The sequence below is a fragment of the Varanus komodoensis genome, unplaced genomic scaffold (genome assembly GCF_004798865.1).
Source record: "Varanus komodoensis strain SLA01 unplaced genomic scaffold, ASM479886v1 scaffold10, whole genome shotgun sequence".
Lineage (NCBI taxonomy): Eukaryota > Metazoa > Chordata > Lepidosauria > Squamata > Varanidae > Varanus > Varanus komodoensis.
The window spans coordinates 18,710,709-18,732,443 of NW_025335269.1; the positions used below are offsets into that span (position 1 = coordinate 18,710,709).

General features: G+C 38.2%; 1 protein-coding gene across 20 annotated transcripts in view; it reads left to right on the plus strand.

The window, feature by feature from the left end:
• The window catches only part of CLASP2 (cytoplasmic linker associated protein 2), a 136,652-nt gene that overhangs the window by 89,830 nt on the left and 25,087 nt on the right, over positions 1 to 21,735 (plus strand). For 6 of the 20 annotated variants that reach the window (XM_044455203.1, XM_044455211.1, XM_044455267.1 and 3 more), the window contains 7 exons: positions 6,102 to 6,203; positions 6,342 to 6,368; positions 13,251 to 13,421; positions 14,162 to 14,269; positions 17,130 to 17,192; positions 18,710 to 18,816; positions 20,895 to 21,139. In XM_044455203.1, coding sequence (XP_044311138.1) covers positions 6,102 to 6,203; positions 6,342 to 6,368; positions 13,251 to 13,421; positions 14,162 to 14,269; positions 17,130 to 17,192; positions 18,710 to 18,816; positions 20,895 to 21,139 — 823 coding nt within the window. The remainder of the gene's footprint in view (positions 1 to 6,101; positions 6,204 to 6,341; positions 6,369 to 13,250; positions 13,422 to 14,161; positions 14,270 to 17,129; positions 17,193 to 18,709; positions 18,817 to 20,894; positions 21,140 to 21,735) is intronic. The other 14 variants (XM_044455304.1, XM_044455313.1, XM_044455347.1 and 11 more) reach the window with 4 other exon arrangements.

Sequence of the window (21,735 nt, forward strand, 5' to 3'; positions counted from 1 at the left end):
AGGTTATCAGAACATGAATACTGTAATAAAGTTCTTATAATAATTACACAGTGCCTCTATATATATTCAGTCAAGAAAGAGCTCTTGCAAAGCTGTCTCTGGGATTTCCTAGGTGGCAAACCCCTGGCACTAACCACCAATCATTTGATAGTTCTGGGCTTTTCTGCCATTTTCCTCTCCATTCTAGAAAGTTGGAGTACCTCCAGCTTAATATTCACAAATTTGGTGGCACTTTTGGATTTTGTCTTCACCCCCACTGGAATGTAGCGCCCCCCCCCCCCCGGCTTCTCCAAATGGAATTTCACCCTTGGGATGAAAGAGATTGAACAACCCTAAAACAAAGGCATAGCTGGTTTAGCAAGCCTATCTGCTGCTATGACTAATAACATAGTTCTGCATATCTTGATTTTAAAAAATCCTAAATATTGCCACCAAAATTAGCTTTTTACATGGATTTTTTCATAAGTTATCACATTTCCGTTCAAAGGCAAGACATCTTGGAAAATGGCAACCACACTATGCATACACCAGAATGTCCATATCTTCCCAGGTTACATGAGTTCCTACATGGGCCTGCCGTATGTACAAACTTCAACATTATCTGAATGTTCTCTGCACATCTCTTTTTTAATGGGTGGTCTATGGCAGGTCCTGGACTATCATGGATCAATTGTGTTTTGGGAATGGAAATGAAGATTCCAGAAAAAATATCTTGCCTCTAATTCACACTACTAAACAGATCACTGCAATGAAAACTTTCTGGATCGTATAAGAATGGTTTTAATTTTTAGTTCTTGGAAATAAGGAGATACATATTCAAATTAAGCAGAGGATAGGAAGTAGTTGTTTTGCTCAGTAGATTTACTGATACAATGTTTTCCTGTTTCTCCTTACTAAATAAAAATTGCCCTTACCAAAACACAACAAAAAAAGGAAGTGTGACACTCACCCATATTGCAACTGTGATGGTAAATTATTATATTTGACTTGAGGTTTCTCCTTTTGTTTAGCAGTCTTCAGTATCTGGGAGAATTAAAAAAAAATGGGGTTGGATCCAAATTTTGAATTACTATAAGTGGAGTTCCTCACCATTTTCTTTCTATGTCATTCCCTCCAGTGTCCTGAAAATGGAACACAGAGAGTCAGGAAACATTACTGAATGAAGTGAGATAGCAAGGGGAAAGGATCTGAAAAAATCAATGGAAGGAAGCTTCTCATGGAAGATTCCTTTCTCTCACATAGATACTGGATCCAGCCCATGATATTTAAACCAGAAAGAAAAGAAGACAAGGAATGGAAAAACCCTGTTATCTTCATTAACTTAATATTCTAGACCTATAATTAGCTCACTGTGAGGGCTAATGGCTTGCCAGAATCATTATTCAAACTGTACTTTTAAAAACGGATATATGCTAGTGGGTGGTCTTGCAAAATGTTGCACTTAGTGCAATTCCCTTTTAAAATTAGTACTTCATGGTCTATGTGCATCACACACATGGGCTCTGTGCCTGCTCGGAACCTCATTTAAGAAGCTTCTATGGCGGAGGAATTTTGGTAGGAACCTTAGCTACCATCTTATTCTGTATGTTTCTAGTGGGTTCACACCTCAGCTCCTCTCAGTCTGTCATTGTGTTTGTCTCATGAGGAACTTCTTGCATGTCTGTGGCCATTATTCAGCTGAAGAATTGTATTCTTTCTCTTACTTGTATTATTTTTTCTTCTTTTACTTTGTTTCATTTTTCTTTTTTTCTTACTGCAGTTTTCTGATTGTGTGATCACCTAGAAATTAGGGCTGCAAAATCCCTGTTCCCAGTGAGTAAGCTCACTGCAACAGAACGGCATTCTCTTTGTTTATTCTGTCCAGGAGAGAGACGCATCAACTCTTACCCAGGCATTTTCAAAGCAGGTGCCTAGGAATTGTTTGGATCATTTGGAAGTCGGCTCTAGAAGCAGTTGAAATGCCTAAGAAAACCACTGCCCTGCTGAGGCATTCTTTGCTGCCTCCTGCTTCCGCCTCAATTGCAATGTCTGCCGAGACTGTGTCAACACCTGGGCAAGTTCTAAGCACAGGCCTTGATGCTCCCACCCGGGATGGATTGTTGGTGGCTAAGAAATTGTCTAAGAAAGCTTGGAGCAGGAAATTGGATTCACAGAAGCAGGAGGAGGATTCAGCATGACATCATAACTGGCTGTACTGGCACTTCTCCTGCTCCTGCCACAGAATTTGCTGGTGTTGAAATGGATACTGAGTATTGAGCTGGTACTATTTTGGAAGCTGAGATTTAGGACTTCTGTCTTCCAAGACACCCTGTCCAGCAGGCACACACAGTGCCTGAATCTATAAGACAACTTTCACCACAGCAGAGATTTTCAGAACACTTCTGGGATGAAAGACCAAGTCCCCTACACACTTGATGGAACTGCTCCCAATCCCCATAATACTCCAGTTGCTGTGTTCCGGATGGTCACTTCCCCCCAGAAGGTTATTTCATTGGGGTGCCTGGCAGTTCCCAGACAGTACATCATAGATACCATGATTTCTTGCCTTGAAACTGGTCACCTTTGGCTTCATAAAGCTGCCTACTACCAGATGAGATGGTGTTTCTTCCTCCAATTCTCCACCTAGGAACCTCTGTTTCTTGGAGCAGGTGATGTAGATAGCGGAGTCCCATAGTTTTGAAACCCAACAGACAGGTGTAAGGGTGAAGGACCAGAGCACCGTTTTGATGCTCTGTTCTTGAAAGTGACAACACTGATAACCATTTCATTTCTACTGACATGCTAACAAACAGCCCAGCTTTTGCAATAAGCAGCTTTGTCAGTGGCACTGACACTGAAAAGATTAGAAAGCATTATAAGATTCAAGAAAAGGATGCCCAATTTTTCTTCTCCCACCTGCAGCATAACTTCGTCATAGTAGAGCATTTACAAGACAAATCAAGAAAGTTCCACTCATCCATTGACAAGCAAGGCTGTCATCTGAGAAGCAGAAAGATTTATTTCTCCACAGCTCTTGGATTGAGGATGGCCAATTACCAAGTCACAGTGATGCAGTACCACCTTTTTCTATGGGAGAAAATGACCTGTCTTTGCAATTACTTCTATGCTACATATGCAAGTTGGCCAGGTTGTTTCTAGGCACAGACATTGTACTTGGTCAGCAGATCTCTTGACACCAAGCTGACTGTGCGACAAAGAAACTGACACAGCAAGCATGGCTCTGATATTTAGGACTTTTTCAAGAGGCCTAACTGAGGATGGAAGCTCTCCCTTTTGGCCTTTTCAGAAGCTGCAGACCAGTCTGGTACTGAAACAGTCATACTTGCAGAACCTCTATGAGGTGTCTAGACATAAGGGTAACTCCTCTGACAAATAGCCGCTTTGACTTTCCCCTCACTTTCATACTCCCTTCTCTCCATTACAGAGCTAAATTCAATTGTGAGGTAGTCTAAAATATCTCAAGAAAAGACTCAGGCAACAATCACCTTCATGAAGAAATTTTGTGCCTCCAATATCCTAATTACATTCAAAATCCAAGGCCTTTTTGGAGTCATGGTATCTATGGTCATGGCCTCTGTTAGGCTTGGAATATGTTCCTTTCAGGGTTGATTTCTCAGGTATTTTGACACCACCTGTAACTCCCAATGCATTCTCCTGTAGTCTGATTATCTCTGAGGTAATGGACATACTTGGCACATCTTCAGAAAGATAAGTCTTTCCTACAACTATCTCCAACTAGGACACTCGTCTCAGATACCTCCCTGTAGGTCATTCACAGTGCACAGTGCTTGGTTACCTTGAGATTGTCTTCAAAAGTTAACCAGAACTTTAGTCAGTATGGAAGGTACTCAAGACATTCAAGACCAATGTGACAGCTGGCAAGTTTTACATAGAGATGGACAATACTACAGTTCTGATGTATTTACCCTTTCACCAAACAGGGTGGGACACATTCTATGCAACTCAACAGACTAAAGCAGAGGTTATACCACTAGGGTCTTCATTGAAGGATCAATTTTGTAGCAATTCATATTGCAGGAATGATCAATTCTTTGTTGAATTTCCTCAGCTGAGCATTCCTGATAGTATATGATTGGCAAGTGGACCACATCATTCTGAACTCTCTCTTTCAATATTAGGAGATCCCTGCAACAGATCTCTTTGCAGCACAGGAAAATGCAGTCTGTCACTGCTGTTGCAGAAGTAGGCAAGCTTTGCTTGGGGAACACCTTTATAATGGAATGGACAAGGGACTTCTATCTTTACCTTCTCTTTCCTCTGCTGTCAAGAGCATTGATGAAGATATGTATGAAGACACCAGTTGTCTCCTACCAGCTTGAAGGTGGCTGACACAGGTGTGGTCACTCCTTTCTTCCACCAGTCCTGAGAAGAAATTGATACTGGACCTTTTTGTTCAGGACCAGAGTAGTGTCTGATACTCAGACACAAGCTATGGATGATGGCCTAGAGGTTACACATTGAGGACTGTTTTGCCTTCTCTGACTCCCAAAATTAAGTCTGCCTTAATGGCCTCTTTATGCAATGAAGTGGAAAGTGTTTTCTGACTGCTGCAAATGGCTTAGATCCTGTCACTTGTTTGTTGTCTTATATAACTTGGAGGTCCTTTTCTCATTGTTTGAAAGCATTGTCTATCAAGGTCTGTCTTGCAGCTTCTTTGGCATCACATGCATCTCTCAAAGGACTCTGTCTTTTTCCATCTTCTCATCTTGCAGTTCCTCCATGAGATGCACAACCTTCACCTTCTGTTTCAATTTCCTGCTCCTTGGAATTTCTCAGTGGTGTTGAAGGCTTTGAGAGTCAAGCCATTTGAATCTCTCATGATGATATGTCATGGAAAGTTGCCTTCTTTGTGGCCATTACTTCAGCTTGGAGAGCCAATAGCTTTGCATCTCAAGGATCAACCCTGCATATTTGACTTAAGGTAGTCTTACATCCTATTCTTGATTTTCTTCCAAAGGTAGCTATGGATTTCTACATGAATCAGGATATTGTCGTTTCACCATTCTTCCTGTCATCACCTGCTCAGTGGACTGTACTCTGCATACTTCAGATGTCAGAAGGACTTGAGCCTTTTGCAGATAGTGGACTAAATCTTTTCAACATTTGCCCAGACTCTTCATACACTATGGGAAAATGTGCCAGGGGCAACTGTGTTCCTTGCGTTGTTGTGCTTCCTGCTAGTGCATGTTATTACTCTGGCTTATGAGCTTGCTGGCCAGGACCTGCCTGCTTAGGTGCATGCTCTCTTCATTGGGGGAGTTGCTACATCAACACTGGTAGCAGTGTTTTTCTCCTTGAACTTTCTAGGGCAGTGGCTTGCTCTAATCCAGCCACTCCCATCAGAAATGATAAGCAGACTGTTCTTTTGGATGAGTAGTGGTTTTGTTTTTGCTGCAGTGACAACAGTGACCCTTCTCTGGTAAGTCAGCTTGTTAATAATCCATGTGTGTGATGCAGAGAGACCATGAAGAACAACTGTGGTTCTTCAAGTGGTTATCTGTGTGTTCACATAACCCATCCACCAACCACACTTCCGTATCTACATTATGATTCCTGTTTATAAGGAGGGTATTTAATTCAGTAGGAATGTCAGTGTATGTACTAAAATGAGTATCAGTACTTCTTGGTCTCAAGGTCACAACAAATGGTTTCATGAACTAAGGGAACAGACTGGAACCTACAAGGATATGTATACTAGGAGGGTGGGGAAGGATTCCTACCAAAATTCTTCAGCTATGGAGGAAGCTTCCAAAGGAGGAAGACCCTGTGTGTGGGAATACAGAGACAACCACTTGAAGAATTACAGTTAGAGGGAGGCACCCTCTTTGTCTGACATACTGAGTTCTGTTGATAAATTGTGATACAATTTCCTACCTGATGCACTTGATCTATTCGTCTACAAGTATGTAACCATTTACACTAGTTTGACATTTTAGCAGTTTAGCTTTTAATGAGAAATTTAAAACATTCAGAGCAGTAGCCTGGCTTGCAAAATATTCTACTTGCTTTAATATTTCTTTCCATGTTCTCTGAATTACTTATCTAAGATCTGTGCATTTTATTTTATTTTAACTTTATAGGACGTGTACGAACCAAGCTTTCAACACCCTCTATTGGCATGGGAAACTCAAAGACAGATTCCAGAGGCCGTAGTCGAACAAAAGTTGTATCTCAATCTCAGCGTATGTATAGCTATGTGTCACTTTTATTCTGTTAATAACATTAAGCCATATACATGGTGTACAATCATTGACCAAAGGATATGGTCAAAATATATTTTTAAAAAACACTACATACTGAGTTGTTGTTCTGTGCCATAGGTTCATCATCGCCAGACAAAAATGAAGGTATATTTTTTTAAGTGTTTCAGTGTTTTGGATCAGTAGTCTGCATGCTTTTGGAGTCTTTTATACTTCGTGTGGTGTTATTTTGGATGAGATATAATCATAATATAAAATTCGCTATTTAAAATCAAAGAACAAGAAGGCATTGTTTCTGTGATTAGACGCTGTGGAGCTAGCTTTTATAAATGGATCTCTCCATTCTGAAGCTCACTGCTGTTCTTTACAGAAAATGAGAATGAATGCATAGTATAGTATGTTCATGAAGCCATTGATCATCTTGAGGATTACAGTCAATTTCAACAGTTCATAATATTTTAGCTAGCTAAAATTGAAACCTGAAATTCAGTCATTTGAGTTCCTTCTAAACTGTATCATTCTTCCCTCTATATAGAGTTCAGTGTAATATATTCAATTAATAATGCATTGGAATTTTATTTATGTAAGGTAAAGGAATTGCTTTTACTCAGTTATACAGTAATTTGCTTAGACGGGCGCTTCAGGTATTTTCATGTGATCGTTTCACTTGGAAAGTCATTTTAGCATACCCATAGTTTGATTAGTTTTAAAGTTAATGTGGCTGTTTATTATTTGTTTTGAGCCTGGTTGTCAAGTACTATGTATTAAAAATTTCTGACAGTTTTGCTCAGTTATCAGGGGACAGCAATTTAACATGAATCAGGGGATTCATTTCCCTGGACTATCTTAGCATCTCTGTTTCCATATTCTTTTAAAGCTTTAGCATCAGAGGCTACTGACTAGGAAGAAAGCCAGTGGGCTGCCGCCACTACATTATCCTAAACCAAACGGAATGGATAATAACATGTGAACGGCAACATTTTTATTTTCCCCAGTCTTCCTGAAAGAAGTTTCTTCTAAATTTTGAGGAATGTTGGGGCGTATTTAGTGAAAGTTTTTCCACTGTGTACATTGTGTAAATACCAGTGTGTTTATACCCATAGAAGATAATGGCCTGTTTTCCACAAAACAGCATGACTTAAACAAACTTGTATATGCTGGGTTCCCTTTGCCTAGTTAACTGCCTGGGGTAATTATCTGAGGGGAAATACTCCTCACATAACCATGGGCTGTTGTTGCGTTATTTGAGGGTTCTCCTCTTCCTTAAACAAAATGCACTGCTCAGATTTGGATGACACAATAAGTCATGGTTGGGCTGGCAGAAAATTGGGCAAATGGCACTGGTAAGCTTCCATTTGCAGAAGAAAAACTTGTAAAATCTTGGCAGGAGGCCTGAATATTTCATTTTTCTTTAAATGGTTATTTTTAAAGACAATATTTCTGTCTTTAATTGCGAGCCACTAGGGCCCTACTTGTTATGACAGAAGTCTTTTATCAATGTATTTTAATGATTCTTTTTTCAGTCATGGAGATTGCTTGCAGGATTAATGAGATATACATTTTTTATTTAAGTATAAATTATATGGACTTTGGATATGTCCAAAATCTTTATCCCATGGTGTGAACCCTTTCTTTTAGCAGTATCTTTTTTTTTCTGTGCCTCTGAAATTAAGTCTTATCGTTCTGTCTTTGAGCTTTGTGGTGTTTCATACGACATAAAAAATACAACAATATAACAATTGAACACAACGACTGATTTCAAATAGCACAATGTCCCACACTCAAGGATACATTTTGGTTGACTGTGAGTTGTGATTGAACATGTGGGTTGTTGTTGAACCATGGATTGTTGCATTATATTAGCCCAACCATGCTAACAAGCAATAGTTCGTTAACCACAGACAACCCCCAATCCACTAACAACCTACACTCAAACTGTACTTAGACTTGAGCCTGGGTTGTAAAACAGTAGGAGTAAACTACCAATGTTACTTCTTCCACACAAGCAGAGATCATTATGGAGAGGCAAGAATCCCATTGGTTTGTTATTTTAGCATCAGTTTAGCACTGGACATAGATGCCTTTAGAACCCTTGTTTACTTTAGTAACAATGGGTTTTAAATATTGGCCCAGTCTATAGCTTACTTGGCATATTGCTGCTCCCATGTCCATATGAAATGCTGAATTATAAAGATTGTATGGACTATTTTACCCATTGTCTGACCTGTGTCTTGAGTGCACACTTAAAATGGGACTGCAGATTTGCCTCCCTTTAATGTGTAAAATTATGTGTGTATTTGAGTATAAATCTGATCTGTGTGTGTAGATCTCAATCAGAAGTAGTTCATGACAAGACTATGGTATATATTATCTATCCAGAATTCTTGTTCTGAGATTAGCTGGTTTTATGGTAGCATGAGCTTTCATAGACAGTGCCCTGTCGAGGGAAAAGGTAGTTGTATGGACATACATATGCATATACTTGGATATGTAATGACAGTATGCTTCATTAATTCTTGAGTAGGAGCATTAAGGTTAGGGAAATGTAAATGCTGAAAAGCTAATAATGCAAAATGTCAGCATTTCATGAACATTCTGCATCTACTTCTTTCATGGTTAAAAAAAAGATGTAATGTTTTTCTTTTGTACCATCATCTCAGTGCTTTTCATGCAAGTAAAGAAATAAAGATATTATAAAACTTCATGCCATAAACATGGTATGAGGTCTTTTAAAATGTAAGAGCACTTACAACTCTCATTGCTATAGGCTTACCTGAATGATATATTTTTTTTAAAAAATGTATATAACTTAGTCCCATGGGGGTGGGTCTGTTGAGAAGTAAGGCCATTGTGTTATATTTACTTCCACTTAAGCATGTATAGGATTGCAATGTTATGTGATAAAAAGGACATATATAAGACAAGTTTGTAAAACTTCCATCTCCTCATGATTTTGTTCACATTATGGGAGAAATGATAGTAATTTTGAGGCATTATTTTGTATTTAAGTTGTAAAGGAAGTTGACAGTTTGCAAAAATATCTGTTTTATTATCTGGATAAATAATTTAAGAGGAGTAAACTTTATGTTTTATTACTATAGTTTTTTACTCATCAGTTTACCTTAAATGGAATGCTTTTTGATTCAGTACAATACTTTCTAAAATGGAAAACACACATCTAGTAAAAATTTTCCTTCTGTCTGAAACAAAATTAAATAGATGAGCTAGTATTTAATTGAAACTAATGGATTCTGAGGATGTTACAGGTATGCTCTCCTAGTCATGCATTTTACTGCAACTGAAGATGTAGACCTTCAGCAGTAAAAAGAATGAGAGATGATAATAGAAAGACTTAATGCAATTGGCTTTTGAGCTGTACATAGGGAATCTTGTTTGTTTGTTTGTTTGTTTGTTTTGACGCTTCTTAAGGCTTTTCAGTAACAGACTCAGAAAGACTTGTATTCAACCTGTCTTTCAGATTTAATTACTAGGGAGCCTGAAGAAGTTGCGGTACACCTTCAATTTGTGTGGGGCAACAGTTCCAATAAACCCTGTGTTTGCTGTCACTTGGGCATGTATTCTGAGCATTCTTCCTCACAGGGATTACTCAGTAGACAAGTTAGGAGAGTATCCCTGAAACAAAAGTTTGACAATTTCTGGCATAAATCTTTATCCATCCCAACTGCATCCTTTTGACTCATGTTCATGCGTCTAATTCACTTTGGTGCCCCCGTTAATTAATGGTAACAATAATTGTTGAAATTCATAGCTGGGGTTTTGTGGATCTACTGTTGACAGAAAATGAAAAATGAGCAGAAATTAAGGGTTTGATCTACTAAAGAAGTGTGGTGGTGAATTATCTATGATTATATTTCCAAGCACACACTTAAGCAGACATAAAGTAAGGCCAGAGACATGAGGGTTACAAGGTCTAATTTGAAAAAGTTGTGGTTGGGTAGTTTATTTTTTTATAACCTCTGCATGCATGCTAAATACAAACTTGTATCCTTTTCTCTCTTTCCCCACTACTATTGCTTTCCTTTACCATCATTATCTAGATTGAAGAACTTATTGCTACCTTTCCTTCAACTAATACATCTTGTACTTAAAATTTACTTTGAAGCTTTGAAAAGATCTTTATTTAGTGTTTCAGTTAATTACTATTGCAGTTCTTTGTTGGAGAGCTGAAGAACTGTAAATGTGCAGCTTCTGTTCTGTCTGCTTCATACGAATGCCTGAGCCTGGTGGAGGATACTAAAATGCACTGCTTTTAGCGCTAACCCTTTTGTGGCATATCCCCCCTCTTATGTGAACTGACTAAAGCTTTTTTATTTCCATTTGCCATCCATTGTTAATCTGCTCTGCTCCCTCCCTCTTCATGGATTTTAAACCCCTACCCTATTCCTGCCTTTACACTTGTTCAGGATCACAGTCTGCTAATCCACAGTCTGGTGGTAAGGCTTTTCAGATTTTCTGTGTGCATTGTTGTTTGACCATCCATCACAACAGGATCCTATTCAGCAGAAGACCCAATATTTATGGTACATTATTGAATGTCCAAGACCATTGAGAGGATATTTAAATATCACAAAAGTAGTAAGAGGAATCTAAAAACATAGGTTTATTAATTGAGACGAACAAGTAAGCAACCTTGGGAAGAAGTGTTTGGGAGTAATTTTGTGATGCTACAAGTTTTAGGAACAGTTTCAGTCCTCTTATAAATATAAACTTGGAAAGATCGTTGATTTTCACCCTCAGGGCTGCTTCAATCACTAGAAAAGTCCCAAATTAAAAGAACAGAAAATATATAGATTGTAAGGCATGACAGTCACACACATACTTTTCTGATTGAATGCTAAGTGAAAAAAATGTGATTATTAGATGTTACAGTCTATATGAGCTTTTCAAAGTTTTTCCAAAATCAGTAATGATGGAAGCAACCTTTCATGATTTGTACCAGAGAACTGAATATGGTGCATAGAATTCAGTTTTTTTAAACCTTAACTTTCCTTTGATTTTTTAAATAAACTTTAAACATAACTTACTGATCATTAAGGTGGCAAAGATGAGTTTGAAAGTTAATCTAAAACAAGCTTTAAAAAAAGTATATGGCCAATGCACAGTTTTGGAACTTTAGCAAAATAATTAGCATTTGCACTTAAATGAAGGAAATAATGTTAAAAATTTGTCTAGCTAGTTAGAAGCAAGTCATACTGAGCGACTGAGACTTACTCCCGGGTCAATTTATAACAGGTGCCACTTTAAATAGTCTAAAGCTATTTAGACAGAGCAGGCATCCACTTACATGCTTTGGTGTACATCTTCTTTGCTGAATAGACTCCTGTTTAGAAGACAGCATTCTATTACAGTATTTCCCAAACATCAGAGCATTTTATTTTCTGAATTTAAAATTGAATAAACACTGATCTCCAAAAATGAGTGCTTATGAGTAAGGATTACCTTTGGTGATTGATGCTTTGACCTCAGGGGAGCTCAGCTTTCATGTTTCTCTGCATGTCACTGTTCTGAGTATGCCTCTTGACTGGAAGGAGAAAAGCAGAGGTGGTGCCTGATGCAGCAAGGTTCCTCTCATGAGGGCAGGAAGTACAGCTGCCTGTAGTAAGTGAATCATAGCCTGTTCAGCAAGGCAGCAGATTACCAGCCCCAGCAAATATTCATTGGAAAGAGACAAGGCCAGAGCAGTGAATCTTGCAGAAAGGCGTTTTCCTTAGTGGATGGATGTTTGGGACTAATAGGAACCTTTAGTTTGTTAAATTTCTTGTAGCACATTTGTGTGACAAGGCACACAGTTTGGGAATTGCTGTTTTATTTCATTAGCATAATTTATCTGAAGGTACACAATGGCCCACATAGCATTTGCATGGAACATTGTCTCAACCCATCATCCTAGTCTGGTTTCAGTCATTTCTTACTATCATGACCTTATGATGAGATTTATTGTTTAAATGTGTGTGGGTATTTTGAGCTGCCTGTCGGGGAGGGTGGCTTAGTCATGTAAGGCTATATTTTGGAACACCCCCCCCCCAGAAAAGTTAAAGTATGAAATTGTTGTATGGGAAACCAGTAACCAGCCTGTTTTTAAAATGGGTCATTATTTATGTAGAATATTTAGGAGTCAAACTTCAGCCGTATTCAGTTATGTCATAAATGCATCCCCATAAACTCAGGGGATTTTTCTTCTTCTGGTAGAATTTCTTTTATTTTCTAAGAATCAAGTTACTTTTAGTTTGCACTAGCCAAGTGCAGTTTTATTTAGTGCTGTGATAAAGGAGTTGAAACAGCCAAACAGTTTACACAGTAATCTAGACTTCTGAGATTTAGAAATAGGTTGTCTGTGTTTTTTTTACAATACACGCACATGAAACCGTTTATTAATGTAAGGTTCTTACTTCCAAAACCTTTTATCAAAGAAGATGTAATGCTTGAACATAGGTTCTAATTTTGAATGTTTTTGGTGAATGCATGGCTTTAGGCATACACACATTGCCAAACCTCATCTCTTTTCAATGCATTAGAGGTTATTCACTTATTTCCTGACTCTTAGGAGTGGGTTGCTGTGTAGCAGAGGGGGCTGCTTTCAGAAGTGGAGGATCAGAAACCCACTAGTCACACCATCTTTACCAGCCCAGCTTATAGTTTGTTTCCAACTATGTTTCTGAAGTACCCAGAATCCTATAAATAGTAAAAGAATCCTTTCAAATTTGTAATAACACATTGATGCTTCCCTGCTAGTTTAATATGAGTGTTTTCTAATATTGGTTTGGTTTCAACCATGAAAAATCAGGAATATGTGTCTTAATAATCACAGATACTGAGTGTTTCAAGAGATGAGTTGATGTAGCTTTGATTTAACACAATATAACCTTTTCCAGATTATAAACTGGCTGTTACCTTCAGATTCCTCCAAACAACTTATCAGATCATTTCCTTCAGCCATAACTGTTTCATACAACTTTTTAAAATCTTCCTATGAATTATAATGCAGAATTTATTTATGTTTGCCTCCAGCTGGAAGCCGTTCTGGTTCCCCTGGAAGAGTTTTGACTACAACTGCACTCTCAACTATGAACATGGGTGTTCAAAGAGTGTTAGTCAGCCCTGCAACAGCACAAAAACGGAGTAAAATTCCTCGAAGCCAAGGATGCAGCAGAGAGGCCAGCCCCTCAAGACTGTCAGTTGGTAAGGCTGCTAAGTAATCATAACCTGTTATACGTCACCAAGTCTCTCAGACAGTGATGGAATGTATGTTATTACTTGGTTCTCCCATGCCATTTGCTAAAATTGGTAGTTCCTCAGATGGAGAACAGCTTTGCTTTACTGTTCTTTTTTAGATGAAGAGGCATATTTGGTAAGCAAAGTATGCAGTTAAAGTTGCAATCATGGCTATTTCATACATTGTGCGACAATGAAACTCCGGTTTGCCACGATGAAGCTGAGTATGTGTGCCTTGCACTACCTATGTAATGTTTGGAAACTTGAGTTAGTTGCACACAGTGTACACAAACTTCATAGTTCTAAGTGTATGAGAAAACAAGCAGCCTGTAGAAATACTAGAAAATTATGAACACAATACTTGGTTTACTCCTTATGTATAAGTGTGGATGAGTAGTATACCGCATATTTTAATGCCTCTTATTTCTCCTGAAGATAGATCTGCTAATGCTCGTATGCTTTTATTTTCCAAACTGAGCTATTAGATGATAAATAAATGTTTGTGTTGCAGTGTCTGTTTTCTGTAGTTCAATGTAAGGAAGTATGCATACGTTTTTCTACTGAATTAATAGAGATGGCAGCAATGCATCTGAAATGCACATTCTTATTGTGAAAGGTAAACAAATGGGATTGCATTAAAATGTCAACTCTTTCTGTGTCTTCTCCCTTTCTGTGCTGCTGTTGGTCTGTACCCTGAATCATACTAGCACGAGGTAGTCGTATTCCTCGACCTAGTGTGAGTCAGGGGTGCAGTCGGGAAGCCAGCCGTGAAAGTAGCAGGGATACAAGCCCTGTCCGCTCATTTGCACCCCTTGGTAAGTACATGGAGAGCTTGTTCTGCATGGCTGTTTGCCCCTGATTATCTGCTAATATAAGCTGAATAAAAATATGGCATTTAACAAATATGCCCTTGCCTGTGAGGCACATAGCCTGTTTACATTGACTGGAGATTTTATCAATGTGAGAAGCTGAAGGTATCCCATGTAATTCTTAAGTGATGGCACAATCCAGAGCAACCCCAAGGTTATTCTACACATGCCAGGCAACAATCTAATAGATCCCCCACTCAGCTACTATTAAGCTGGAGATTATCTTCCATGTAGAAGTGCTTTCTTTCCTAATGACTTCATCAGCAGTTCTTGAACCAAACCCTAGCAGTTTGTGAAAACTGGTGTTCCAAAAATATTTTGGGAGATTCTGGGGCCAATATCTGATGGGGATACTCAGTGCAGTATCCTGATTATAGGCACTTATCTCTGGATTGTACTGTAGGGGTTGTGATTATAATGTTGATGTGCTCAGATTGCAAGTTTGTTCTGTCAGTGTTGCTTACATTTATCAGCTTTTTTCTTGCCAGACTAGATTTGTTTTGATTTGTCTCTATTGTTGATCATACGGATCATTATTTAGTATTAATTCAGTGGCAATGCAGTTTCAAATGACAGCAGGTTCTGTTAACTTATCAGATTTGTGGATTTATAGTCCAATCAAGAAACAAATTATATATAAATATGTCAATTAAATGCACTTATTTTCTAGCACATTATATTTTGGAAATAACTAGAAAAATGCATATAAGACTCATACGATACTAGTATATCTAAACTAAAGTATAGTTTTAAATTTTCATTTTTCCCTAATTGCCTGAGCAGGAACTGAACTGGTACTAGAAACTTCTAAATTATGTATGCCTAACATAGATATTTAAAAGCATTTTCTTAATTTTTCAAGATATATTTTTGACAAGCATAGTGTTCTGCCTTGTTTGACACCTGATATAGGACTACGGAACTATCAGCCTTGAATATCATATTAACACTTCTCACTAAAGCCTAAAATTCATTAAGTCAGCTAGTTCAGCATTGATATTAGTTGTTACTTAAGAAAACAAAAAGCTATATCAATGCTTTTAGTTGTTTGGAAACTTTTCTTATTTTTATATGATGCTTTTCCATTTTTTAAAAAAAGCTCAAAGCAGCTTACCTTTTTTAAAACAGTGATTTTCTTGTTTATATAAAATTCATCACTGCAATGCCACTACTTGACTCCGAAGTGCTGGAACTTAGTTGTTTTTGTTCTTTGTCTTTGATGAGGGTTATGGCCTAAGGAGCAGATTAGAGTATGGCATTAGAAGTTAGTACCACTTCATATACTCTAATGAGGAAATACAGTGCAATTTGTACTTACTTGTATTGGTTAATTTTAATTGTAACCATTTTTATTTTAACAAAAATTGTTCCCTATGCTTCTGCTACACTCCTTTTACTAAATTATATCTAAAGTATTAATTAATTTTTGCATGCTATACATGATTTCATGTTGAATGAAGTTGTGTTAATATGTATTAAAACCTGAATGAACACATTTTAATTTCAACCTAGGCAAGCTGAATCAGAGCATCCAAAATTTCTGTCTGTCCCTAAAACTTCTCATTTAGGTGCTTATATGTCATTGCCCATTAGATTTTGTAATGTTTGTCATGAAGAGGAGAGAATACCACTTTGTGACTGCATCAGGAGGGGGCTGTGGGCCAAAGATCCGCTTTCCCGGCTTCTCCATGAAGAGCGACACAAGAAAGATGGTGCACTCACCAGGGCTTTATTCTTCTGTTACACTTCCACTGCACGCTTCCCGCAGCGCCTTGGCCCTTGCCTGCTCCGGCTCCCTTTCCCCCTGTCGCTATAACAATGAGCTGCGCTGTCCTAGCGGTAGCGCTCCCCAGTCTCTGCTCATGGTTTGCCCCGGCCGGCCGGCCGGCCGGCCTGCCTGCCTGCCAGTGGCAGCTGCACCAACTCTTCCTCCAACACATGTGTGTTTCCACACTCTTTGCTCTCTCACCATCTCTCTCTGCTCCACCCCCCTTCCTCTGCCTCCTCTTTATGTTCCCTCCTCATGCACCACTCCCCCCAACCCAGCTGTCCCTGCCTTGGTCCGCAGTCCCATACAGCTGCGCGCTGGTTCGTATCCCCTGGCCGCTGCTTCCTTGCAAACTGCTCTACCCACATGGATTCCCAGCCTCGTCCTGTTGTCTTTGGCCCGTCCCTGTGGAAGGCCCCAGGAAAAGGGGTGAGCCCCTCTGTCTCCTCGCACACTTCTAGAACCACTTGAACCAAGGAGAACTGTTATTAAAATTCTCTTTAAAGTACTTAAGCTGTCAGGAAATCAGCCATCATGTTCTGTGCCAAATGAAGTTTCAAGGTTAATCACTTTGAAGCTTTATCTTCCATGCAAAAGCATATACTGCTTTGCTTATTTTTCATTAGTTCAATCCTTAATTTGTATGCCTCAAGTTCTGGTATATTGCTGACAGTCTTTGACCATCCAGGTCATATACTAACTGGGCATTTTGTGGCATTTTGGAAAGCACATGTAAGCCACCTACTAGACTGTGGTCAGCCAGTTGTCTGCGATTGCTGCCATGTGCAAGATTTGCCTATGCCATAAATGTTAGTATTGATTATTAGAAATAAGGCAATCCATGGTAGCAAAAGCGCACAGGTGGCTAGCTGTGGGTAATAAATATGATTGGCCCTCAATTGTTCCTGAGTATGAGTCAGTTTCATGAGGCAATGCTGCCTCACTTTGCCCGTAATTTGTTCCATCACTCTTTTTGCAATTATCCTATAATTTACTGTTGTAGTAATAGATAGGGTTCATATGATCCTGTTATTCCAGCTTCCAGGCATCACTCCAGATCTACTGGTGCCCTCTACTCTCCAGATGTTTATGGGGCTACAGGTGAAGGATGAGTACACTTTGTTATCATCTGTGCCATCATCCTGAATTATTTTTCCTATTTTGTTTTCCATGCAGCACATTTTTATCATTTTCTGCATTAATTTGTGTTCATTATTTTGAATTTTTAGAATAAAGTGTGTGAAATAATTATTCTTTTTCTCACTCTGCACAAGGAATTTGCTTTCTCTAATTTCAAATAAATTTTCTTGAGTTTATTAATATGTTTTTGTTATCTCTTATTGCTAAAGCTTTATTAATGCATGTAGCATTGCTATATATAGTGCTATAGGCTATATTGACTGCAGTTTTTCTTAAATTTGCTTCATAGTTTAAAACAAACATGAGAGCAACTAACACATTTTAATAGGAAAAATATTATTTCAACTCCAGCATATGTTTACTATCACACAGTGAGGTACGATTTGATAAAATGCTTTTATGTTGAATTTATATTTATTAAGATATAAAGTCCACAGTCCAACAAAAATTTGTATGAACATGTGCCTAAGAACCGTATAGTAATCCCAATTGGATTACTTTAATGCATTGTACATGGAGCTGCCCTTGAAACCACCTGAAAGCTTCAACTAGTATGGAATATAGTTGCTAGATCATTGCCCGTGCAACCAGGTTATATTATATTATACCAAACCATATTATACCAAACCTGAAGGAACTGTACTGGTCATCTGTTCACTTCTGAGTCTAATTCAGGGTGCTGGTTTTGAATTTTACATCCTTAAATAGATCTAGAACCAAAAGGCTGAAGGCAGTCCTTCAGCCTGGCACTATACAGCCTGGCAGTCTCTCCTCAAGGAACTTTTACAAGGGAAAGTTCCTTCCCTGTTATGGTGCCCCATTTCTGGAACTCCTTCCCCGCACAAGTGTCTCTGTTGCTGACCAGCATTTTAGCTGGCTGGCTATCCACCTTATATTTCACTGAATAAATGACTGTATTCTGCAGGCTGTGGGGGGTGTTATATTTTAGTACAGCATGATCACTTTGGGGTCTTGTTTTATGTACAACCATGATATATTTGGATAACGGGCAGCTTTACAATCTTCTGTTGTTGTTCTTGTTGACAACTAGTAGACTGAGCTTTTGCTGAAGCTTTGCTGCTGCAGTTTGATAACTAAAGAGACAAATCACTTGGAAAACTGAACCGTTGCACACATTTACATTGTGTTCTTTGTGACCAGAATTTGACCCAAACCATCTGGATCACAAGAAGTGAAAGAGTACCAGCTTTTTATGGCAAGAATGATGTTCCTGGAAAGATAATCATTTATATTCCACTTCCCTGGCTTAATAAATCAAGTGTCACTTTGAGGAACTTGAAGGCAGTCAGGTCAATCTAGGATGAAAAGAACTTACTCTATACTTTGCAAGGGTTTGAGTCCTTCCAAATATTGGAAAGCAATAAACCACTGGAAACTGGATTTCAGTTTTACTTAATATCAGTTTGACTATTGCAGGAAAAGTCTGATTTATCTTTTCTCTTCTTTTATTATGACAGGCACAGGTTTTGGAATAAGTCAGTCAAGTCGATTGTCTTCATCAGTTAGTGCCATGCGAGTCTTGAACACAGGTTCAGATGTGGAAGAAGCAGTAGCAGATGCTTTGGTGAGAATCTCTCAATAATATCTCCCTTAAAGGGATGTCGAAGGAAAAGCTTTTTAGTATAACGTGTTATCCTGTTGGATTACTGAGATTGCTAAATTAGATGAATGCCCCTTTCTGAGCAAATATATGCTGTTACATCTCTTTCCTTTAAATATCTCTTTTAAACCCACTTTTTCTATGAAGTCTTTGGCTTAATCACTTAATACTTATTCTCAGCTATAACTCAGTTTAACTACATTTACCAACATTTATCACTTGCTGTTGTTTTCTCTCTCCTCTGTCTCAGCCCCTCATTGTCCTCCGTTCTTAAGCTTATTGGAGGTGGAGACTAAACTGTATTTTGCCTATTATGCTTGATAAATAATTTTACTATATTAAATTATGATAGTGTCACGTGGAATAATACATGCTTATTTTCTGATCCAGAGAATTATGCAGTTGGACAGTCCTATTAACCAGTATTAACTAGTAACTAAAAGCGAGAAAACCCCAGCTGACTTAATGAATGTCCAATATTTTGAGTTTTTTTCCTTGCTGAATTGAGTTCTAATCACAGTAATCTGAATGCGTCACCATTATTATTCCACTTTGCACTGCAAACAGTGTATCAAACATAATAGGCTGATAGACTCCAGACAACCACAAAACGGGGTACACTCAAAGCTGGAATGAAGAGCTGCAATTCAAAATGATGTTGTGAATACTATGACATGTCCCTCACCCCTGATGACAAATGTATGCATATTGGATCATATTCTGCCTGTTTGGGCATAAAGCTTAGTGCACTAAACATTAGCTTGATAGTCTTGGTGTGCCTTGGTGTGCTTCCATCCTAGAACTAGGTGTGTCTTTTTTAGTCATACGGTTCTTGGAAGAATCCACATTCTAGTTGTACATTCTTGCACACCCTATGCTTCTTACCTTACCACAGAGCAAAACTAACAAGCAAACTGGGCTGTCTTGCATTTAGATACACGTAATGATCCTTAAACTGAAGAGTATGAGAGGATACAGTATCCTAAGAATTCAGTACTTGTCTTTGGTTAGATAATAAAACTCAGGACCTCATCACGTATCATAATTTTATAATATAAACTATGAAGTTAAAAAATTGCAGAGGAATTCAGTGGTCAAATCTCAAATTACAAAGAAATATACTTAAGTCTTTGCGTACACCTTTCAGTATTTGAAATTGTTGGGTATATCACAGTTGAATATGTAGTTAAAAACATGTTTTGGCCATGTTTCAGGGAGATGATTAAAAGAGGTTTTTATAGACTTAAAACTATACCTGCTAAATATTATAAACTTCCTTTGTAACTGGGAGTAGCATAATGACATCTGCTAACAATACTTTCCAACAAAAGTTGTCACCAGTATTCATAACTTTCTGTTTTCTTTATAATTCATTGCTCTCAGCTCTTAGGAGACATACGGACTAAGGTATAACTACTCTTGTTTCCTGTTAATGTCAATATGGCAAGTGTTTATAGTTATAAAGTGATGGAAAATTCTAAAGGAAGTGTGTGTGGGTTGAAATGTCATTCTCCTTTTATGCTGCAGTGTCCCTTCCTAATTAAGGATATTGTCAAGCATGTATACAATCTTTCTGTATTTATATTTGGGGCTACTCATCAGTGTAAATGTTGCCAGTATGTACATGGTATCTTTGCAAAAAAAAAGTTCTTCCTTTATAACAGCAAGATCTATCTTATAAGATCACTGTGATTTAGGGTATCAAAATAAAAGCTGTAATTGTTACAAGCATCAAAATTATAAGGTTTGTTTGGGTACTACTTCCCTGCATCTATAAACTATTAGATATATCCGTTGGTCATTTCATTATCTCTGCTATAGCAGTTTTAATCAGAATTGGAGGAAATCAATCATTTTTCGAATAACCATTGTATTACCTTCTACATACTGAGAGGGAAATGATGTGAAATTCATGAATTTGATATCAATTCCAGGTGTGCCTGGAGATGATGGTGGAGTTAGGGAGGTGGAATGTCTGAACAAGCCTAAAAAGAGTATTGCATGTTGAGATAGTCGCTTACACAATATTCTCTGCATGACAGAAAAAGCCAGTGCGAAGGAGATATGAATCATATGGAATGTATTCTGATGATGATGCCAACAGCGATGCATCTAGTGCCTGTTCAGAAAGATCATACAGCTCTCGGAATGGTACCATACCTACGTATATGCGGCAGACAGAAGATGTGGCTGAGGTCCTCAATCGCTGCGCAAGTTCCAACTGGTCAGAAAGAAAAGAGGGTCTTCTAGGGCTACAAAATTTATTAAAAAATCAGAGGACATTAAGGTAGGAGTATCTTTTTAGGCCAGAGTTTCCATTCCCACTGTTATTTTAATACTTATGGAGTATTGCATTTCTTCATATTGTTGTAGTCCACACTGGTCACATTTGTGAAAAGGTAGTATATAAATAGAAATAACAAATTTTGAGAATGTCTTGTTCCACTAAGAAATTTTCACTGTGTGTTTTGTTCAGATGTGGTGACTTTAGTTGGAGGAATGATGAGACTATAGGCACAGTCTAACTAAACTGAAACTTTTGTTTCAGTAGGAGAATTTCCAGGGCAGTACTTGAGACTACAGAATATTTATGACTATTCTCTGAAAGATTCTACAGCGCACAAAAAAACCCTACAGTGACTAGCTTTTAAATTTATAGCTTTAATCCATAACAACATTAAGGCACAATAATACTCTATATGAGAACCAGCATCATCAATTTATGTTACATCAGAGGGTGGGCAACTTGGGTCCTACAATTGTTTTGGATTACAGTTCCTATCAGGCCTCTCCATTGGTTCTCCTGGGTAAGCCTGATGAGAGTTATAGGCCAAAATACTTAGAGGGCCACAAGTTGGTCTGAGCTAGCATTAGTTCAGTTGG